General features: G+C 40.7%; 1 protein-coding gene across 11 annotated transcripts in view; it reads right to left on the reverse strand.

Annotated features, from left to right (window-relative positions):
* Positions 1 to 19563, reverse strand: part of LOC129183379 (IQ motif and SEC7 domain-containing protein 1-like) — a 142360-nt gene that overhangs the window by 68140 nt on the left and 54657 nt on the right. Inside the window, exon 1 of one of the 11 annotated variants that reach the window (XM_054780545.1) lies at positions 16436 to 18322. The exons of the other annotated variants lie outside the window; for them this stretch is intronic. Within the exon in view, the coding sequence (XP_054636520.1) occupies positions 16436 to 16515 (80 nt within the window). The 5' untranslated portion in view covers positions 16516 to 18322. Of the gene's footprint in view, positions 1 to 16435; positions 18323 to 19563 lie in introns of those variants that run through there. 11 annotated transcript variants of the gene reach the window in all.

Below are 19563 nucleotides of genomic sequence, written 5' to 3' on the forward strand. Positions count from 1 at the left end.
AAGACGAGAATGGATGCAAATAGTAGCAGCGCATACATAATCTAATAGATCTCATTTATTATGTATTGTGTAAAACTAAGTCGTGAACAACATCAAATTAAAAGCACTAAATTAATACAGACCCAGTATGAGGTCAGTTTGAGCCTGGAGTTTGTTTTTCAGAGAGAAGATTATACGTGGCTGCACGGTGGTCTAGTGGTTAGCATATTGGCCACACAGTCACAGTCTGGGTTCGATTGTGTGGAGTTTGCATGTTCTCCCGTGCGTGTGTGGGGTTTTCTCCGGTTTCCTCCCACATTCCACACATAATTGGCGACTCTAAATTGTCCATAGGATAATATGAATGTGAATGGTTGTTTGTCCAGGGTGTACCCCTGTACCCCCGTCGCCCGAAGTCAGCTGGCATAGGCTCCAGCATACCCCCTGCGACCCTAATGAGGAGCATAGAAAATGGATGGATGGAAGATTATACGTTGCTGTTTGATGTTTGTGCTAGCATGAATTAACTTGAGGTTGTGGACCGAACAAATATGCATATTAGCACTCAATAACATCATATCTCGGTTTTATGCATTCCCACATAGTATCAGAGGTGAAAGAAAAATGGGAAAAATACAGTATATCTGTGCAGCATGGGAGAAAATTAGATGGTACATTCAAGGACTGTGAAACAAAGTGGGACAGGTCGCCGCTCGCAACAAACAACATAAACATACAACACTGGAATTTCTAACTGTATATTATCTTGAGAATAATATAAAGGCCCATATTTCCAAAATTGATATCCATTTCCATAAAATTTGATGTTAAAAAGTAATTTATTTTAAGTTTTTTTTTTTAATCATTGTGCTTGAAAGTGGGCAGCATGGTGGTCTCGTGGTTAGCACGTTGGCCAACACAGTAACAGCCTGGAGATCGGGAAGACCTGGGTTTGATTCTCCCTTGGGAATTTCTGTGTGGAGTTTGCATGTTCTCCCCGTGTGCGCGTGGGTTTTCTCCGGGTACTCCGGCTTCCTCCCACATTCCAAAAACATGCAGGTGAGGTTAATTGGCGACTCTAAATTGTCCATAGGTATGAATGTGAGTGTGAATGGGTTTGTCTATATGTGCCCTGCTATGATTGGCGACCAGTCCAGGGTGTACACCGCCTGTCGCCCGAAGTCTGCTGGGATAGGCTCCAGCATGCCCCCGCGACCCTAAAGAGGAAGAAGTGGTATAGAAATTGGATGGATGGATGTGCTTGAAAGTTTCTTTCCCGGCGGTTGCGGACCCCTGCCTTCATTGGCGGAGCTACTGGGTGGCCAGGGGTGGCAACGTAGCAAGCTAAGTTTTCCATGATTACTTTGGTCGGTTCCGGTCAAGTTTTCTCACTATGTTGACTTGAAACACCTAAATCTCTTAATATTGGAAGCTCTCTGTAGCAGCATGAGTGGACATGTAAACCAAGGAGTCTAGAGTTTAAAACAGGAGTGCCGATCGGCATCCACTTCTGTATTATGCCCTTCACGGGTTTGGCCGCCATGATGGGGAGCATAATCCAGAAACTATGCATTGAAAACATGTCCTCGGCACACTGCTCGACTATTAATTGCTCTAATAGACGGTCCAAAGACCACCTCTAGTCACTCTCCAGCCACCCTACTGGCCATCTAGACAATTCAGGTATGAACTTATTGCCACCCCAATGAAACATTTCTGGCTACACCACTGCCTGCCTTGGGGATATGATGTGCTCTTTTAGACATTTGAAAATACTGTAAGAATTATTGGCTGTAAGGTTAATGTTAGGTTAATTGGCGACTCTAAATTGTCCATAGGTGAATGTGAGTGTGAATGGTTGTTTGCCTATATGTGCCCTGCCATTGGCTGGCGACCAGTCCAGAGTGTACCCCGCCTCTTGCCCAAAGTCAGCTGGGATAGGCTCCAGCATATCCGCGACTCTAGTGAGGATAAGTGGCATATAAGATAGATGGATGTATGTAAGAATGCCACTTTTATTAGGTTGGCTTTTTTTTATAACGTAAGATGAAAGTGCTCCTGACACCAAAACAGATGTTAATCTTGTCATTTCCGCCTTGAAAAATAATGCTGAAAGGCATATTTCCTGTCTTAGATGTGTTCCTCGAATACTGAAATATTAACAATAATTAAAAAAAAAAAAAACGGCAGTTCTTCCGGGTGTGGAGGAGGCGGAGCGAGTGATGTCTACACCAGATGCTATGCGGAGCTTCACTTTGACTCCAATGCTGTCTCAACTGTCATGGTCCAGTTCTGGGTGACTTGCTGTTGTTTGTTATATATTTTATTGCATCATGTCTGCTCATTGTGTTGAAGACTTTTGCTGGAACACTTGACGGAGTAAGCTTGTTCACATTTCCTAAAGACACCATTTGCCTCGTCAGATCAGCAAACTTTGTGGGACAAATGTTACTGCCCCACAGATGGAAATAAGAATTTCACAAAAACCCACAAGACATTCGACCGTGAAAAAGCGTGCCAAGGTGGCAGTAGGGCAATCCACATTTCTCCTGCTGATATACTATATAGTAGCCAGCCTAACGCTGGCGCTAATGCAGTGCTGATCCCTAATAGCGATGTGTCTTTCGCAAATGTATCGGCGCTAAGAAATGAACGACAGGAGCCGGCTGGCGCCGTTGGAGGCCGATTAGTTTTTTCCTCGTCTTTTTTCCTGTTAAAGGCAAATGTCATTGGTCAAGATGTGGCGGCATCTCTGTGTCCACATTGAGCAGGGGGAGGGGCGGGGTTAAACACATGCACTGGTTCCCGTAGAGCTGATTCGTTCATGAGAAATTTACATGAAGAGATTTGACCTATTTTGACTTAATTTGCCTATTGAGATGGATCTTTGTTTTTGGATTTTATTAATCATATAACATTATAATATATTTTTGTAGCTACTCATTGAGGTTTAAATAAATCCATTTAAATAATAAACATTTGGTATCATGTATTTTCTACATTAGGAATTCATTTTACACAATACACATCATTGGGTAATAAATCAATTTAAGACAACAAAAAAATCTGAGGAGCCACTTGGGAGCCAAAAAAGCCGGCTCTTTTTAGTGAGCCCAGCCAAAAGGACCGGCTCTCTAAAAAGAGACGAAATTTCCATCAGTGATTCCTAAATGAGCTAATAAAGTTAAGTGGCTAAGCTGTTGTAGCTATCACTGCCAGTAAAACATACCATACACCTCACAACACAATATGAGTGAATGTTATTATTGTTGTGAATATGTCACTTTCTTTGTGTGCGTTCATGGCTGTGGTTGTTTGAACCTGTTGCCAGTGTCACCTGTAAGTGTTTTAGACCTGAATCGCTTGCAGTCACTAATTTTTCTAACCTATCTTACAGTTGATCTGTCAGTTTCAGTAAGTAAATACATATTTTTTATTAGACCTATCTACGAATGTTAGAATAATAGCATACATTCCAGGGCTTCATTTTGCAGTGTCTGTGTCATGTACTGACAGTCATACTTGTGGCCATTTTTTGGTGTGTGTCATATCATAGATAAACTCCTGATCAAAATCTTAAGACCAGTTGAAAAATTGCTAGAATTTGCATTTTGCACATTTGGATCTTAATGAGGTTTTAAGTAGAGCTACAATATGCAAAAGCAAGAAGGGGGAGTGGTCGGATTGTCGAGCTGCATAACCAAGGCCTCTCGCAGCGTGCCATTGCTGCTGAGGTTGGGTGCAGTAAATCAGTCATTCTACATTTTTTGAAAGATCCTTAGCATTATGGAACAAAAAAGTCAAGTGGTAGACCCAAAAAAATCACACCTGCGCTGAGCCGGAGGATCCAATTGACTGTCCATCAAGACACAGGGCGGTCTTCCACCCACATGAAGGCCCTTACTGGTGCCGACGGCAGCGCAATAACCACCAGACCGCATCTGTGGGAAAAGGCTTTAATAAACAAAAAAGGAATTCAAAGACCTCGTCTCCTTCAACGCCAAAAAACTGCCCTTTTAGACTTTGCCAGGGAGCGTCAAACATGGGACATTGAAAGGTGGAAAAAAGTTTTATTCTCTGATGAGAATAAATGTAACTTTGATGGTCCAGATGGCTTCCAACATTACTGGCATGACAAGGAGATCCCACCTGAGATGTTTTCACAGTGGAGGGGGGTCCATCATGATCTGAGGTGCTTTTTCATTCAGGGAAACACTGGAGCTTCAGGTGGTGCAGGGTCGTCAAATGGCAGCTGCTTACGTGCAGATGTTGCAGCGGGCATCCCTCATGACTGAGGGCCCTCGTCTGTGTGGTAACAGCTGGGTTTTTCAACAGGACAACGCTGCAGTTCACAATGCTGGCTTGACCAAGGACTTCTTCAGGGAGAATAACATCACTCTTTTGGACCATCCTGCATGTTCCTCTCATTTAAATCCCATAGAGAACATTTGAGGATGGATGGCAAGGGAAGTTTATAAAAATGGCCATTAGTTCCAGACAGTTGATGCCCTTTGGAAGCCATCTTCACCACTTGGAGCAATGTTCCCACTAGCCTCCTGGAAACACTCCCATCAAGCATGCCCAAAGCAATATTTGAAGTGATTAACAAGAACGGTGGAGCTACTCATTACTGAGTCCTACTGAGAACAGTTTTTGTTCTGGTTTGGAGAGTTTTTTGTTATTTTTTGAGTGATGGTCTTAAACTTTTGATCAGCTGATAAACAGCGTCTTTCAGTTTAATTGTTGTTTTCAATAAATTACTTTTTCAAAGTGCTTTTTGTCTCACTCCCCCTTCTTGTTTTTGCATATTGTAGCTCTACTTAAAACCTCATTAAGATCCAAATGTGCAAAATGCTAATTGTAGCAATTTTTCAACTGGTCTTAAGATTTTGATCAGGAGTGTATCACAACACAATATCAGTGAATCATATTATTGTGTTCTTGTTGTTTCTTGACTTTGGTGTGAGTTAATGGTTGCACGCGTTTCAATCTGGTTCCTGGAACGTAGTCTGTCAGTGATGTCACAACCAAAATGGCATCGGTTCAGAAAACTAACTGGGGGCGTGTCAACATTGTGTCAAAATCACCGCTTAATTTCACTCCCATTTCATAGTTATTTATCTATGACAGCAGTACTTTCATTTTGTTTTTGTTTTGTTTTTTTCAAACTCATCAGCACATTAAAGTCTGCATCAACAAATGTAGCCATACAATCGGATCAAATCAAATCTTATTGTTTGTACACTGTATCGAATCGTTCTGTTTTTATATCGTTTTTGAATCGTATTGTAACCCGTATCGAATCGTCCATCACAAAGAGATTTACAAGACGAGGACTAACACAATAGCACAGGGTTGTCCAAACTTTTTACACTGAGGGCCGCATACAGAGAAATTGTGCATTAAAGATGCTAAAATGTAGGTCAATATATGCTAAGCTGTCTTCTTAGTCTTGTGTTATAATGCCTAATACAGTTTATTGATAATAACTTTATTTTTTTTCACACTATGCAGAGGGCCAATAAATGCCAAAAATGGACCCCAGGCCACACTTCCATCTTATGCTGCAGCACTCCTAGAGGAAGTATGTGGTATTGTACAGCATTATTCGTCGGCTGCATTGAACAACTATACAGTAAATACAGAATAAATGTAAATGCTGACACTGCACAACTGTCTGCTGACAGCAAGACAGAGAGTGACAGAGACACGAGGACAGCAAATTAAGCAGAAGCACATTTGAAGGGAATTGTTTTGTTTGCACATTTTGGCCGACAAATGAAATGCCTTTTAATTAGCTGTGTTTCAATGCCAATGTTTAAAACCAAATCAGGCTAATTTAGCAGCCATGACTTGTCAACAATCATAAAAAAAAAATAGTAGCTCAAGCCTGAAAAATGTTCAAGGCAAACCACTGCAAAAACAATTTAGTCTTTTAGAGCTTGTTACTTCTTCTTGTTTAGTAGCATTGTAGCATAGTTATCAGTCATTTGGTACAGACAGTCATACCAAAGTCAGCAAACTAAATCATTTACCATAAATTCCAGCATATTAGCCGCACCGGACTGTAAGCCGCATGGGTTCATGAGGACCAGGCAGCTCTTTATCTGACAGGAGCCAATTGTCAATTGCTTGTCAGCCCATTGGAAATTGCAGGAGGTCATTCCTCAATATGACAGTCTTACTCACGGTGTCATCTTACAAAGAACAGTACACTCATCATACAGCAACTTCACACTCAAAAGATGTACCTAAGAAATATACAAACAAGTACCACTATGAGTTTAAAATGGAAAAAAAAAACTATTTTAAAGTTTTCCCATAATGCATTGCGCCTGAGCAAAGCATTTAATTAGAGGACAAGTGGCAGAGAAAATGGATGGATGGCACTGCAATGCTGCCTCTGAAGCCAGAGGAGCTCAGAGGGAGGCTGCCATTGCAGCGCAGGCACCAATGAGTGCTTTGCTCAGACGTAGTGCATTATGGGGAAACTTTAAAATAGTATTTTTTTATTTTAAACTCACATTGGTACTTGTTTGTATATTTCTTAGGTACACCATTTGAGCTTTAAGTTGCTGTGTGATGAGTTTAGCTTTCTTTGTAAGATGATACCAAGAGTCCGACTGTTATATTGAGAGGCACAGTATTTAAACCGGGTGGAAAAACACTTTTTCAGCCTGCGAGCTACTTTTAAAATGACCAAGTCCCAAAGATCTACCTCCTACTATAAATATCAGGGGTTGCCAACCCATTGATTGTGAAATACTAGTCGATCTTTGGGACTTTGCCGGTCGATTGTGAAAACACAAAAAAAAAAAAATTAAGTATTATCATATCAGTGCCCTCACCTCCCCGAGTGCGACCAACAGGCACGCATTTTGTCCACTGAACACGCCCGTACGCCTCGCCGCTATCCAGGCAACAACTCGCGTGCCCCAACAAGGAGCCAGTCCTAAAACCCGGCCAGAGGTACACTAGCTCGCGTCGTACACCAACTCACGCCCCCCACGCTAGTAAAAAGGGCAAGCGAGAGAGGGAGGGAGTGGCAGAGCACTGCAGTAATGTGCTTGTACACACAACAGTAACTATTGCTTGTTAATGGGGTTCAAAGTCTGCCTTTGCTACCTCAAAGTTTAGGCACAAATATAACTCCACAGATGTGCACCTCCAAAAAAATCTTTGAGCCGCGACGACGCCACTCATTGAGGGATGACTATTGTAGCACATTGACCAGCCCCTCTCTCCTCAATCTGCATCGCTCGTCCGCTGCACTGAGCCAACAAACCAAATAGCTGTGGTTTGCTCATGAAGCTGACGCCACAGGCCCAAGAAAGTTCACAATGAACTTATCAGCTCCTAAGAAATCACGGGGTGGTGGCTTACCATTCCACACACCAGTCTTACTCACGGTGTTTTTGAAAGAAAGAGCTAAAAACACATCACACAGTAATGTAATAGGTAGATAACAACAGATAAGACAGATGTCTGTCAGATGAGATGTGAGCTCTAAACATGTAACTTAGCTGCTGCGCTGTAAATGAATACAAGGAAATGTACTTCATAAAGCGCCTTTCTACAAAGAAATTTAAGTTAATGCCTCTCGTTTATACATTCACACACGCAGTAATATACTTGGGAAACAGTTAGGCACCAAAAACAATGTATTTGATCTTCTCAGATGGCTAAGATAAGAACTTTATTGATCCCACCCTGTAGTGCCAAAAAAACATACAGAGTATATGGCAGTACATCCAACCAGCCTCACAGCCGCAGACCACGTGTAACCACACCAGCCCAGGACCTCCACATCCAGCAGGTTCACCTCCAAGATGGTCTGAGACCAGCCACTCGGACAGCTGCTGAAACAATCGGTTTGCATAACCACAGAATTTCTGCACAAACTGTCAGAAACCGTCTCAGGGAAGCTCATCTGCATGCCAAATCTTGCGACATCTGTGGCATTGTGCTGTGTGATAAAACTGCACATGTCAGAGTGGCCTTTTATTGTGTGCAGTCTAAGGCACACCTGTGCACTAAACATGGTGTCTAACCAGCATCTGGATATGGCACACCTGTGAGATGGGGTGGATTATCTCAGCAAAGGAGAAGTACTCACTATCACAGATTTAGACAGATTTGTCAACAATATTTGAGAGAAATGGTGATGTTGTGCATGTGGAAAAGGTTTTACATCTTTGAGTTCATCTCATAAAAAATGGGAGGAAAAACAAAAGTGTTGCGTTTACATTTTTGTTGAGTGTACGTACTACATGTGCAGTATATCGCGGGTGAATGCACTTTATCAGCATGCAAGTCCCAAGTCGACATGATCTATCTCTTACTATAAAACAAATATATCAAATCTAACCGGTAAACTTTGAAACTACTGATGATTAGTAGGAGTGTAACGGTTCACATGGATGTACTGAACCGTTTTGCTTCTGCATATTCGGTTCGGTCCACTTGCGTACCATTTGGGTTATATTTGTATGCTGTTTTTTCTCATTCAATTTATTACTAGAGTGATATAAGCGCTTCACGCGGAACTAAAATCCTGGGCGAGTTTCCGAACAGACTCCTCTGAGTGTCGAACACTACTGACTAGGGATGTACCGATCCAGATTTTTTGGCTTCTGATTTCATTCGATTTTTTTTTATTAGTGTTGCCGATCCGATCTTTTTGTTTTGTTTTGTTTTTTAAATAATAATAAGCTTTTGTTACAAACATGAATTTGTGGGATTGCACTGCATGACCAACAATATTGTTTGGCTTTTGTAACAAATCTCTATGAGTCAGGTCCCTAATCCAATAAAAGATCCAATAAAAGATCAAATTGGACAAAATGGGTGTGTAAAAATATTTTTTCGGGTAGGACTAATCATTTGACATGGTTATAGATCAATTTGTGGTGTGATTTAGAAAACACTTTTTTTAACGAACTCTCTTAGGGTCTTATGAAATCCGTTTTTATTTTTCCCCAAATTCCGTTTTGTCCGTTTTAATTTGTTAGAATTCAGTTTTTTACCTTTTCCACTTATTTTACCAGCATAGAGTGTGTGCTATTTGGGTTAGTGAATAAAATGCAAAAATCCTTACATTTAATGATGCAGTACATCATTGGCCCTTTTTGTCCAGTAATTGAGAAATGTTTGTAGCTTAGCTAACTTTTCTAATGGGATGCCCGTGCTTGTAATTAGGGAAGCTGGACTCACAGATGTCATTCCAATCGCATTATTAAAGAAAGATATTTTAATGACACCCTTATTTTGTTTACACAATTACAACAATGGCAATGTGACAAAGAGTGCTCTTATTTTGAAAGCCGGAATATGTTGTGTGTGTTGAGAATGGCAGTTGACGGTTGATAAGCGCCGGGTGCAAGATAAACATGCCTCTCGTCTTTTTTCACTCAGAACCTGCACGTCGTCGGTTGGGAAATGTAAAATGGTCCTTACATTAAAGCAGTAAAACACAACACAGTGAAAATATACTCATCCAGCCTGAGTCTCACACACACACACACACACACACACACATACACACACAGCTGTACTAGCTAAACTAAGCGACATCGGAACATCCCTACTGCTGACTGAGGGGGAGGAAGGCTAGTAGCTTGCAGGCGTGACAAATGGCATCATGGCAAATGCAAGCCAGAAACCTGAGCTGGAAGACCCTCCCATCCCACTACGGTCTCCTGTTTGGGAACACTTTGGCTTCCCTGTTAAAATTACGGATGGACAAAGGCCAAAAGGCTAAATCCAAAGTTGGGTGTCGACATTGTTCCACGGATATCGGGTATGCTGCAGGAAACACGTCTAACATGTTAGTGCACTTAAAACGGCAGTGAAAGTTACATCTACAAGAAAGAAATCATAATTATATATAATTATATCTTAATTCTATTCAATAATTCCTCAATATTTGTGTAAATAACTTGAGTATCAAAATATCTACAAACAGTAGACGCCCCTACAGCATAAATAATCCGTTCCAAGAACCTTTATGTTATAGGGATTTTATGTTATACGAAGCATAAAATACATGTAAATAGCCTAATCCGTTCCAAGATCTTCCCAAACTCACACCTTTGGCCCTTCAAAATATTTAAAGTCCACCAAATATGGTGGGAAAATATAAGAAAACAGCATAAACATAGTAGATTAACATTCCAATATAAAATAAGGTAATAAATAAGTTTGATTATTGTTTGTATGGTCAATGGGGAACTACTGTATAATCTAGCAACATCACTTCATTTCATACCACCGTAATGCTTCTGGATCATTTCCTGCTTTGTTTCGATCGACAACTTTTCCCTTTTTTTCTTATCCCTTACACTTGGTTTAGGGCCCACGACGACGGTAATTTTAACACAAAGAAAAGTAAACAAATTAAAAAGAGATTTCAATGCATGCAAACTAGTTTAAGGGCAACTACGATGAGGAAGGGAGCAGCAAGTCACTTATAAACACACCGATGAGCTGGATTAGTCAGCCAATGAGATGAGAGCGTAGGCGGTGCCCCGATAATCAGCCAATGAGAGCATTAAGAGTCAGAATTTTTGCATAACTTCCTGTTTCGTTTCAACTTTTCCCTTTTTTTCTTATCCCTTACACTTGGTTTAGGGCCCACGACGACGGTAATTTTAACACAAAGAAAAGTAATGAAATTAAAAAGAGATTTCAATGCGTGCAAAATAGTTTAAGGGCGACTAAGATGAGGAAGGGAGCTCACATACAAATATGGACGTGCTGGATAAGTGAGCCAATGAGATAAGAGCGTAGGCGGTGCCCCGATAATCAGCCAATAAGATGAGAGCGTAGGCGGTGCCCCGATAATCAGCTAATGAGAGTGTGAAGCCAGAAGGTGTCACCAAGTGTACTCTGTTAGCCTCTCTGTCGCTTGCACGGACTTGACGCTTTATGTTATATGGAATTTCTTACGTAATACGATGCGAAAAATTTACATCAATTCTTTACGTTCAGTGGAATTTACGTAAAAGGAGGTTTACGTTATGCGAGGTACTACTGTAGTATTCATTAGACACACACTTCATGTATTAGCATTTGCTATCAAACATTACCGATGTACAAGAAATGAAAATGATTATGCAAAAGACAATGCAGCCGAAGTCAAGGCAACATATTAAAAAGGTTTCAGCAGTGTGCACATTTTCCAATTCATCATGAAACAATACTTTAAGAAACAGAAGTGCAGAAAAAACACTTTTCCATAGTGGAGTTCAGGACGCGAAGCAAAGCCATCAAACAATTCACTTTTTTTCTACGTAACTAGCTGCTACAATTGAAGGGATAACTTTTGTTATAGATATAGGCATCTTAGAGCTGAGTTAGTTTATCCTTAATCGGAATAATAAAGATGAACGTCGCATTTCCGTGTGTAGCTTGTGACATCTGGTCACCACTTCATCTTTGCCAATAGCGAATCAGGAGGGGAGCTTAATGTCAGCTGACTGATCTACAAAGTGACGTTCACGCGATTGACCCAAACGACCTTTGCATACATACAATCAACCGATAGATCGCGATGGACGTAATGGGCACCCCTGATTTAAACGATTAGTGGTAGTTCTGAAGTAAAGGAGATGTCGCGAGATTAGAATTAAGCCATAAATTAGCCGCACCGCTGTATAAGCCGCAGGGTTCAAAGTTTAAGAAAAAAGTAACGGCCTGTACTCCGGAAATTACGGTAGCATACAGTAGCACGCAGAACCAATATCATTTTAAAGTAAATCATTTAGCAGCAAAATTGGCAGAATTGACATGTTTATAGCATAGGCTCCAGCATACCCCGCGACCCTAATTAGGATAGGCGGCATAGAAAATGGATGGATGGGTTTGTAAGAAGTAGCAATACACATTTGTTAGCAGCTGTAGAAAAATGATCAGTTACCCAGTGTTAGTAGCAGCAGCATAGTTAGCACACAGACTCCGTTAGCAGAAACCCTTCCATCCATCCATCCATTTTCTATTACGCTTGTCCTCACTAGGGTCACTGGGTTGGCAGTAACAGTACAGATATTAGTCCAAAATAAATCATTTAGCAGCAGCAGCAAAACTTGCACAATCAACATTTTAGCAGCTGTAGCAAAATGATTACAGTTCCCCAGTTTGCAACAGTAGCATAGTTGGCACACAGACTCTGTTAGCAGTAACCGTACCAATATCTGTCTCAAATAAATCATTTAGAAGCAGCAAAAAAAAATCAACATGGTAGCAGCGGTAGCAAATTTATCACAGTTCTCCACTGTTAGCAACATTAGCATAGTTAGCACACAGCCTCCGTTAGCAGTAACAGTTGGATATCAGTCTAATGTAAACCACTTTTGACCGATCAGCACATGTTAGCAGCTGTAGCAAAAGTATCACTGTCAACCACTGGTAGCAACAGTAGTATACTGTAGTTATCACCGACCCTCTGTTTGTAGTAGCAGCATCAAAGAAGAAGCAGCAACTGACATTTGATAGCAGCTGTAACAAAATTAGCATCCAGCAGAAGCAACATTGGCATCAGTTAGCAATAGCAGCAGGTCTAACACATTAAACATAAGTCAGCTAAGTTAAGTGACATCTGCTAGCAGCCATAGCATAAAGAGCAGGCGCTAGCCACAGTTAGCAGCAAATCCGAAGTTAACTGGTTGCAGTTGAAGAGGTTAGCGTGTAAACTCGCTCAGTTAGCAACAACAGAATGTCACCAAGCACCAGCAGCAAATGAGTCAAATCCAGTAGCATTAGCTAGTCAGCGACGTTAACTATCTACTGCTAACTTAGTGTGTCGAAGCAGCATCCTTGTTTGCATTATGAATGTATTAGTAAGCAACTGCTAGCAATGCAGCAAACAGTTGGCAGTATTTCTAAAAAATTAACTACGAAATTATTAGCAGCATTTATGAGCATTAGGAGCATTGCACACTATCCGTGAAAGGATATAAATCAAAAACAATAATACTAATGCTAAAAAACGCAAAATTATGCAAAAATGACAAGATAGCCAGGTCACATCGTCTGAGGGCTCTAACCAGCTGAACAGACGACAATGAGAAAAAGACTAAAATGTTAAGTAAATAGTGAAATATTAAAAATTACTCTGATCAAATCCTGGATGTCGTTGCTGTTTTTTCCCATCCGTTCCCTCCCGTGCGCTGTGCTAGCCTGAGTCGCTAGCTCGCTAGCATGTGAGCTGCTTGCTGCATGAATAATTGAGCGCCGTTGCACTTGTCTTTACGCATCGCTTCACCGCGCCCTGACGGAAGCAACTTATTTTGGACCGCACGTCTCTTTTTGCCTTCACGACGGCACAAATCTAAACTGCGCTAAATGTTGTCAGGCGTCACGATAGTGGAAGTCACGTGTAATTAAAAGCCATTCTATTCCAGCTGTGGAAATCGTGTGTGACTTAGTGGAAGCCACACGTGATTTGAGGAAGTCTCTCATGTTTTGTGGAAGTCTCGTGTGATTCAGCAGCAGTGGAATTCTTATATGATTTGAAGAAGTCTAGCGTGATTTACCCAAAGTCTCTCATGATTTGTGGAAGTCTCGTGATTTTGTGAGTTATGCATGATTTATGTCTTAGGTGATTTATATATTATTTCTAATACATTCTGGATTATTTATAATGCATCTTACATTATTTCGAATACATCCTCATACATCCTATATTATTTCTAATACATACTATATTATCTAATATATACTATATTATTTCTAATACATCCTAATGCATCCTATATTATTTCTAATACGTACTATGTTATCTCTAATACGTACTATATCATTTCTAATATGTACTATATTATTTCTAATACGTACTATATTATTTCTAATACGTACTATATTATTTCTAATACGTATTATATTATTTCTAAAATGTACTATATTATTTCTAATATATACTATATTATTTCTAATACATCCCATGTTATTTCTAATACATACTATATTATTTCTAATACATTCTATATTATTTCTAATATGTACTATATTATTTCTAATACGTACTATATTATTTCTAATACGTACTATATTATTTCTAATACGTATTATATTATTTCTAAAATGTACTATATTATTTCTATTATATACTATATTATTTCTAATAAATCCTATGTTATTTCTAATACATCCTATATTATTTCTAATACATCCTATATTATTTCTAATATGTACTATATTATTTCTAATACGTACTATATTATTTCTAATACGTATTATATTATTTCTAATAAATCCTATGTTATTTCTAATACATCCTATATTATTTCTAATACATCCTATATTATTTCTAATATGTACTATATTATTTCCAATACATCTTATATTATTTCTAATAAATCCTATATTATTTCTAATGCATACTATATTATTTTTAATACATACTATATTATTTCTAATACGTACTATATTATTTCTAATATGTACTATATTATTTCTAATACATACTATATTAATTCTAATACGTACTATATTAATTCTAATACGTACTATATTATTTCTAATACATACTGTATTGTTTATAATACACTCTGTATTATTTATAATACATTTATATTATTGATAGTGCATTCTATATTATTTATCTAACGCTGTGCTGCTGTGTGAAAACAACAGCAATAAAAACTGTCCAAATACTTTTGCTCCTAACCGCCCATACATGCTGACATATACATGTCATGCACAGTGACACACACACACACACACACACACACACACACACACACACACACACACACACACAGCTGTCAATGAGCGTCTTACCTCTAAGAAGACAACGAGGACACCTTCCATGCACACACACAGACACACACACACGCACACACAATTTGTCTTCACTCACCCGCCCTCTGTCGCCTCTTCCTCCCTTTGCCCTTCTCTCCTTTCTCTCTCCTGTCTCGCTTTGTTTCTCTGTCAGCCACACCCCCGACTCCTCCTCTCTTCCTCTCATCTCCCTTCCACTTGGACGTGTCCTCCTTTCCTCGCTCGCTTCCTTGATCCCCTCCCTCCCCATCCTCCTCCTCTAAAGACGCATGGTTACGTTGCTGACAGCATCCTCGGCTAGCACGTCTACGTCGGCCTTCTTTTACTCTCTACCGCACGCATTCTGTAAGCTAACTCTTCTACTCCTCAACCGCTGCACACAAAAGGGTCAAAACGTGCACCCCTGCCGTGTCGCCTGCGCCGCTGTTTTGCTGACAATGCAGCACACGGCAGCGCTGTTGTTAAACCTCAAAGTTGGACTGACTTGAAATTTGTCACACAGCTCAATGCCCTTTATAAAAGAGTGTTTTTCCCAATCACCACAAAATGTGGTACACACTTTCAGGGGACTGACAAGCACGTGTGAGCAAGGCTGGTTGAACAACATGGCCGCCATCAAGCTAAGCGCTAATACAGATACAGTAGTACCTCGCATAACGTAAACCTCCTTTTACGTAAATTCCACTGAACGTAAAGAATTTATGTAAAGTTTTTGCATCGTATTACATAAGAAATTCCACATAACGTAAAGCGTCAAGTCGGTGTTCAAGTTCAGAAATTTGATTTGAATAGCTCACGCGACAGAGAGAGGGAAACATTTTCCATGACTAACAGAGTACACTCTCACTGGCTGATTATCGGGGCACCGCCTACGCTCTCATCTCATTGGCTGATTATCGGGGCACCGCCTACGCTCTCATCTCATTGGCTGATAATCGGGGCACCGCCTACGCTCTCATCTCATTGGCTGACTTATACAGTGCGTACGTGAGTTTGTGTGAGAGACAGGCTTCTCCCTTCAAACTCCCGTCCTCTTCGTAGTCGCCCTTAAACTAGTTGACTGTTTTTGTTTTTCAGTTTTATTCATTTACAGTAATCTTATTTATTACCTTATTTTATATTGGAATGTTACTCTACTATGTTTATGCTAACGTTTTCTTATATTTTCCCACCATATTTGGTGGACTTTGAATATTTTGAAGTGCCAAAGGTGTGAGTTTGGGAAGATCTTGGAACGGATTAGGCTATTTACATGTATTTTACGCTTTGTATAACGTAAAAACCCTATAACATAAACGTCCTCGGAACGGATTATTTACATTGTAGGGGCGTCTACTGTATCTGTATTACACATATGCTAGCATGTCTTCCAAAGCGCTTTGACTACAACCAATAGGGGGCAACACAAATGTTATTAACAGTCAAGACTGCTGTCTGTCCCTGCCGTGAGATGTTAAGAGTTAAAAAACAAGACAGCTTGTTCCTCCCTTTGTCCCACCTTCTGTCCAATTCTTCCTTGTCCTCTGATGTCAATATGCACAATGCTGCCCTCTTGTCCTACAACTGGGAATTGGACCACAATATGGAGGAAAATATGTCTCAAAATAGTTTTGTATGATGTAATATGGTTAAATCACAGTCAAAGTTTATGCTAAGTTGCACAATCTAAGCGTCCTACCTGTGCAAGGGGGACCAGGACCCGGAGGAGTGCAGACAGAACAGAGGACAAATGTCACAGATCCCTGAAATGCAGAACATGCCAGAAATCCCGATTCAAGAACACCTTGGCCTCTCTGGTTCAGGTTTTAGTCACCGCATTCAAGATGACCTTTGTTTTGTTTGTTGTCTTTAGCAACAGCTAGCCAATCAGGAGGCAGAATATTTGGTTTGTACTTCCTTCATTCTTGAGCTCCATTGGCATGATCGTAAACTCTTTCAATGAATTGTCCAACTTCCTTGGAAACTCTTCCAAGAGTCAGTAGGGACGGAGGGAGGCTAACGCTAACGTTAACGTATGTGTTGACTGTTCTCAAGCCGTCTTCCCAGTGGACATTAGCAGTTATCCTCCATCAGGTGGGCTCAATGCTGCTTCTGGTCTGGCTACCTTCTGGCAACGACGCTCCGGTTTCTCCATCAGTTGCGGTCAAGGGCCGAGAGTCAGATGACGAAGATACAACCTGGGCTAGCGTCGGGAAGTTAATCCAGCGTTTGTCATGGTTGGGTACAGGTAAGAATCCCTGCTGTCGGTGGACGTCAGATGGAGAAGCGGAAGACGCTTTTAGACTCTTGTTAACTGGAATGTTAGAAACATACGCAGCTTTTGGTTTCAGCTACTTCTCTTGGCAGAAAGGTGAACTTTAACATCAACCACAATGAAAGAAAAATCTATGTACTGTAGTGTCAAGTTAGTTGGATGGAAATGTAAGGCTAACAAGCGGGAGATGGTAAAGTTGGCATAAAATTGCCTGCCTCCCTCCACGCTAACGTCGTCTAATTGTGTCAGTGTGAGGGGAGCGAGTCGTCAGGTGACCACGCACAAACATTTAATCCATGTGGGAAGAGGCTTTAGCTTCATTTAAGAACGACGGATTAGCTCCCTCGCTACGTGATGGCCTTATTGGATAGATAGTGGAAACTCTATCACATTTTGGAACAGGAAAAACCTGTTTATGCGTACTTTTAACATTCATTCCAAATTTTTCGACAGAGGGTAGAATACATCTAATCCAGGGACCAAACAAGGCTGACCACCCTGGCACTGGGGGTACTTCCTAATCCACGTGGTAGTTTGTGCTCTAGATTTTGTTTCCTAATCAAGGTTGTACACACTGTCCATGGAGGTCATTTCTATTCCAAGTATTGCTCCCTACTCTTGGTGGTACTTCCAAATTCCTTTCTGCTCCTGGTGTCTCTCCCTGCTCCAGGTAGCTTTCTTAGTCCAGGAGATATTTCCTGTTCCTGGAGGTTCCTTCCTGATTCAGGTGGTACTTTCTGCACTAGGTACTTTTGGTTCCAGGTTGTATTTCCCAATTCACATGCTATTTACTGCTCCTGGAGGTACTTTCCTTGTAGTACTCCCTGTTCCAGGTTCTTTTCCTCGTCTGGTAGGTGCTTCCTGTTCTTGGAGGTACTTCCTAACCCAGAAGGTAACATCTAATAATGGCATTTCTCAATACTGGATATGATTTCTAATGAAGTCAGTGCTTCCTTCTACTGGTGCTACTTTCAAATTCAGTTCGGTTCCAGGTAGTTTATGTATTGCAGCATGTAGGCCTACTGGTAAATATTTTCTTTTCGTGGAGCTCCTTCCTAATTCAGGTGGTATTTCTAACCGACTGACTGGTAGCACTCCACGTTTCAGGTAGGTTTCCTAATCCTGTAGTTACTTCTTGTTGCTGGAGGTACTTCTTTATGCAGGTAATGCTTTCTGCACTTGGTGGTGCAGAATTCCTACTTTGCGTCGGTACATTGAATTTCAGGTGGTGCATTTTAATCCAGGTAGTCGTTCCTGGTCCTGGTAGTACTAAGCAGCCCAAACATGACGTGATGCCACTAAGGTGGTAGGTGAAGGCAAAGTCCACTTACTTGCAAAGAAAAGTGCTGACGTGTGAAGGTGTTGCATGGTCCTTCTCTTCACTGCTACTGCTCAAGGCCGTTAAGACTTTAATCAAATTATCCGTCACCTCGCCTCCCTTCTACCTCACGGCAGATTGCTGCTGTCAACATGATTTCCTCCCCCGGGGCCGTGGACAAGTCAGTATTTAAGACGCCTTCTTCAGCAGGCGCAATCTTCATCATCACTATGTGCTTGCTTAGCTTGAATTAGCACAGCTAGCTCCTACCTGCTAATAAGCTTCAAGTGGTTACTTTTATTTCAGTCCACAACACTGTGTGCTTTGTTTATATGATTTTTAAAAATATGATTGTTATTTATCAACCATTGCCAGATAGCGATCCTTTGATGATGCTAAAGTTACACAATACTTGCACGATACAAACTTTATCACCAAGCCTTTTATATACACCCCTGATCAAAATCTTAAGACCAGTTGAAAAAATGCTAGAATTAGCATTTTGCACATTTGGATCTTAATGAGGTTTTAAGTAGAGCTACAATATGCAAAAACAAGAAGGGGGAGTGAGACAAAAAGCACTTTGAAAAAGTAATTTATTGAAAACAACAATTAAACTGAAATAGGCTGTTTATCAGCTGATCAAAAGTTTAAAACCTCAGGCTATAAAAACCAAAATCTGCTCAAAATTGTCATTTTCTGTCAGGCATTCACACTGTCATGCCCTCCTGATGGCTAAAGCTAAGAAGCTTTCTCTTTTTGAACGTGGTCGGATTGTGGAGCCGCATAACCAAGGCCTCTCCCAGGGTGCCATTGCTGCTGAGGTTGTGTGCAGTAAGACAGTCATTCTACATTTTTTGCAAGATCCTGAGCATTATGGAACAAAAAAGTCAAGTGGTAGACCCAAAAAAATCACACCTGTGCTGAGCCGGAGGATCCGATTGGCTGTCCATCAAGACACAGGGCGGTCTTCCACCCAAATTAAGGCCCTTACTGGCGCAATAACCAGCAGACGGCATCTGCGGGAAAAGGGTTTGATAAACAAAAAACGAATTCAAAGACCTCGTCTCCTTCAAGGCCACAAAACTGCCCTTTTAGACTTTGCCAGGGAGCATCAAACATGGGACATTGAAAGGTGGAAAAAAGTTTTATTCTCTGATGAGAAAAAATGTAACCTTGACGGTCCAGATGGCTTCCAACGTTACTGGCATGACAAGGAGATCCCACCTGAGAT

The sequence above is a fragment of the Dunckerocampus dactyliophorus genome, chromosome 1 (genome assembly GCF_027744805.1).
Source record: "Dunckerocampus dactyliophorus isolate RoL2022-P2 chromosome 1, RoL_Ddac_1.1, whole genome shotgun sequence".
Classification (NCBI taxonomy): domain Eukaryota; kingdom Metazoa; phylum Chordata; class Actinopteri; order Syngnathiformes; family Syngnathidae; genus Dunckerocampus; species Dunckerocampus dactyliophorus.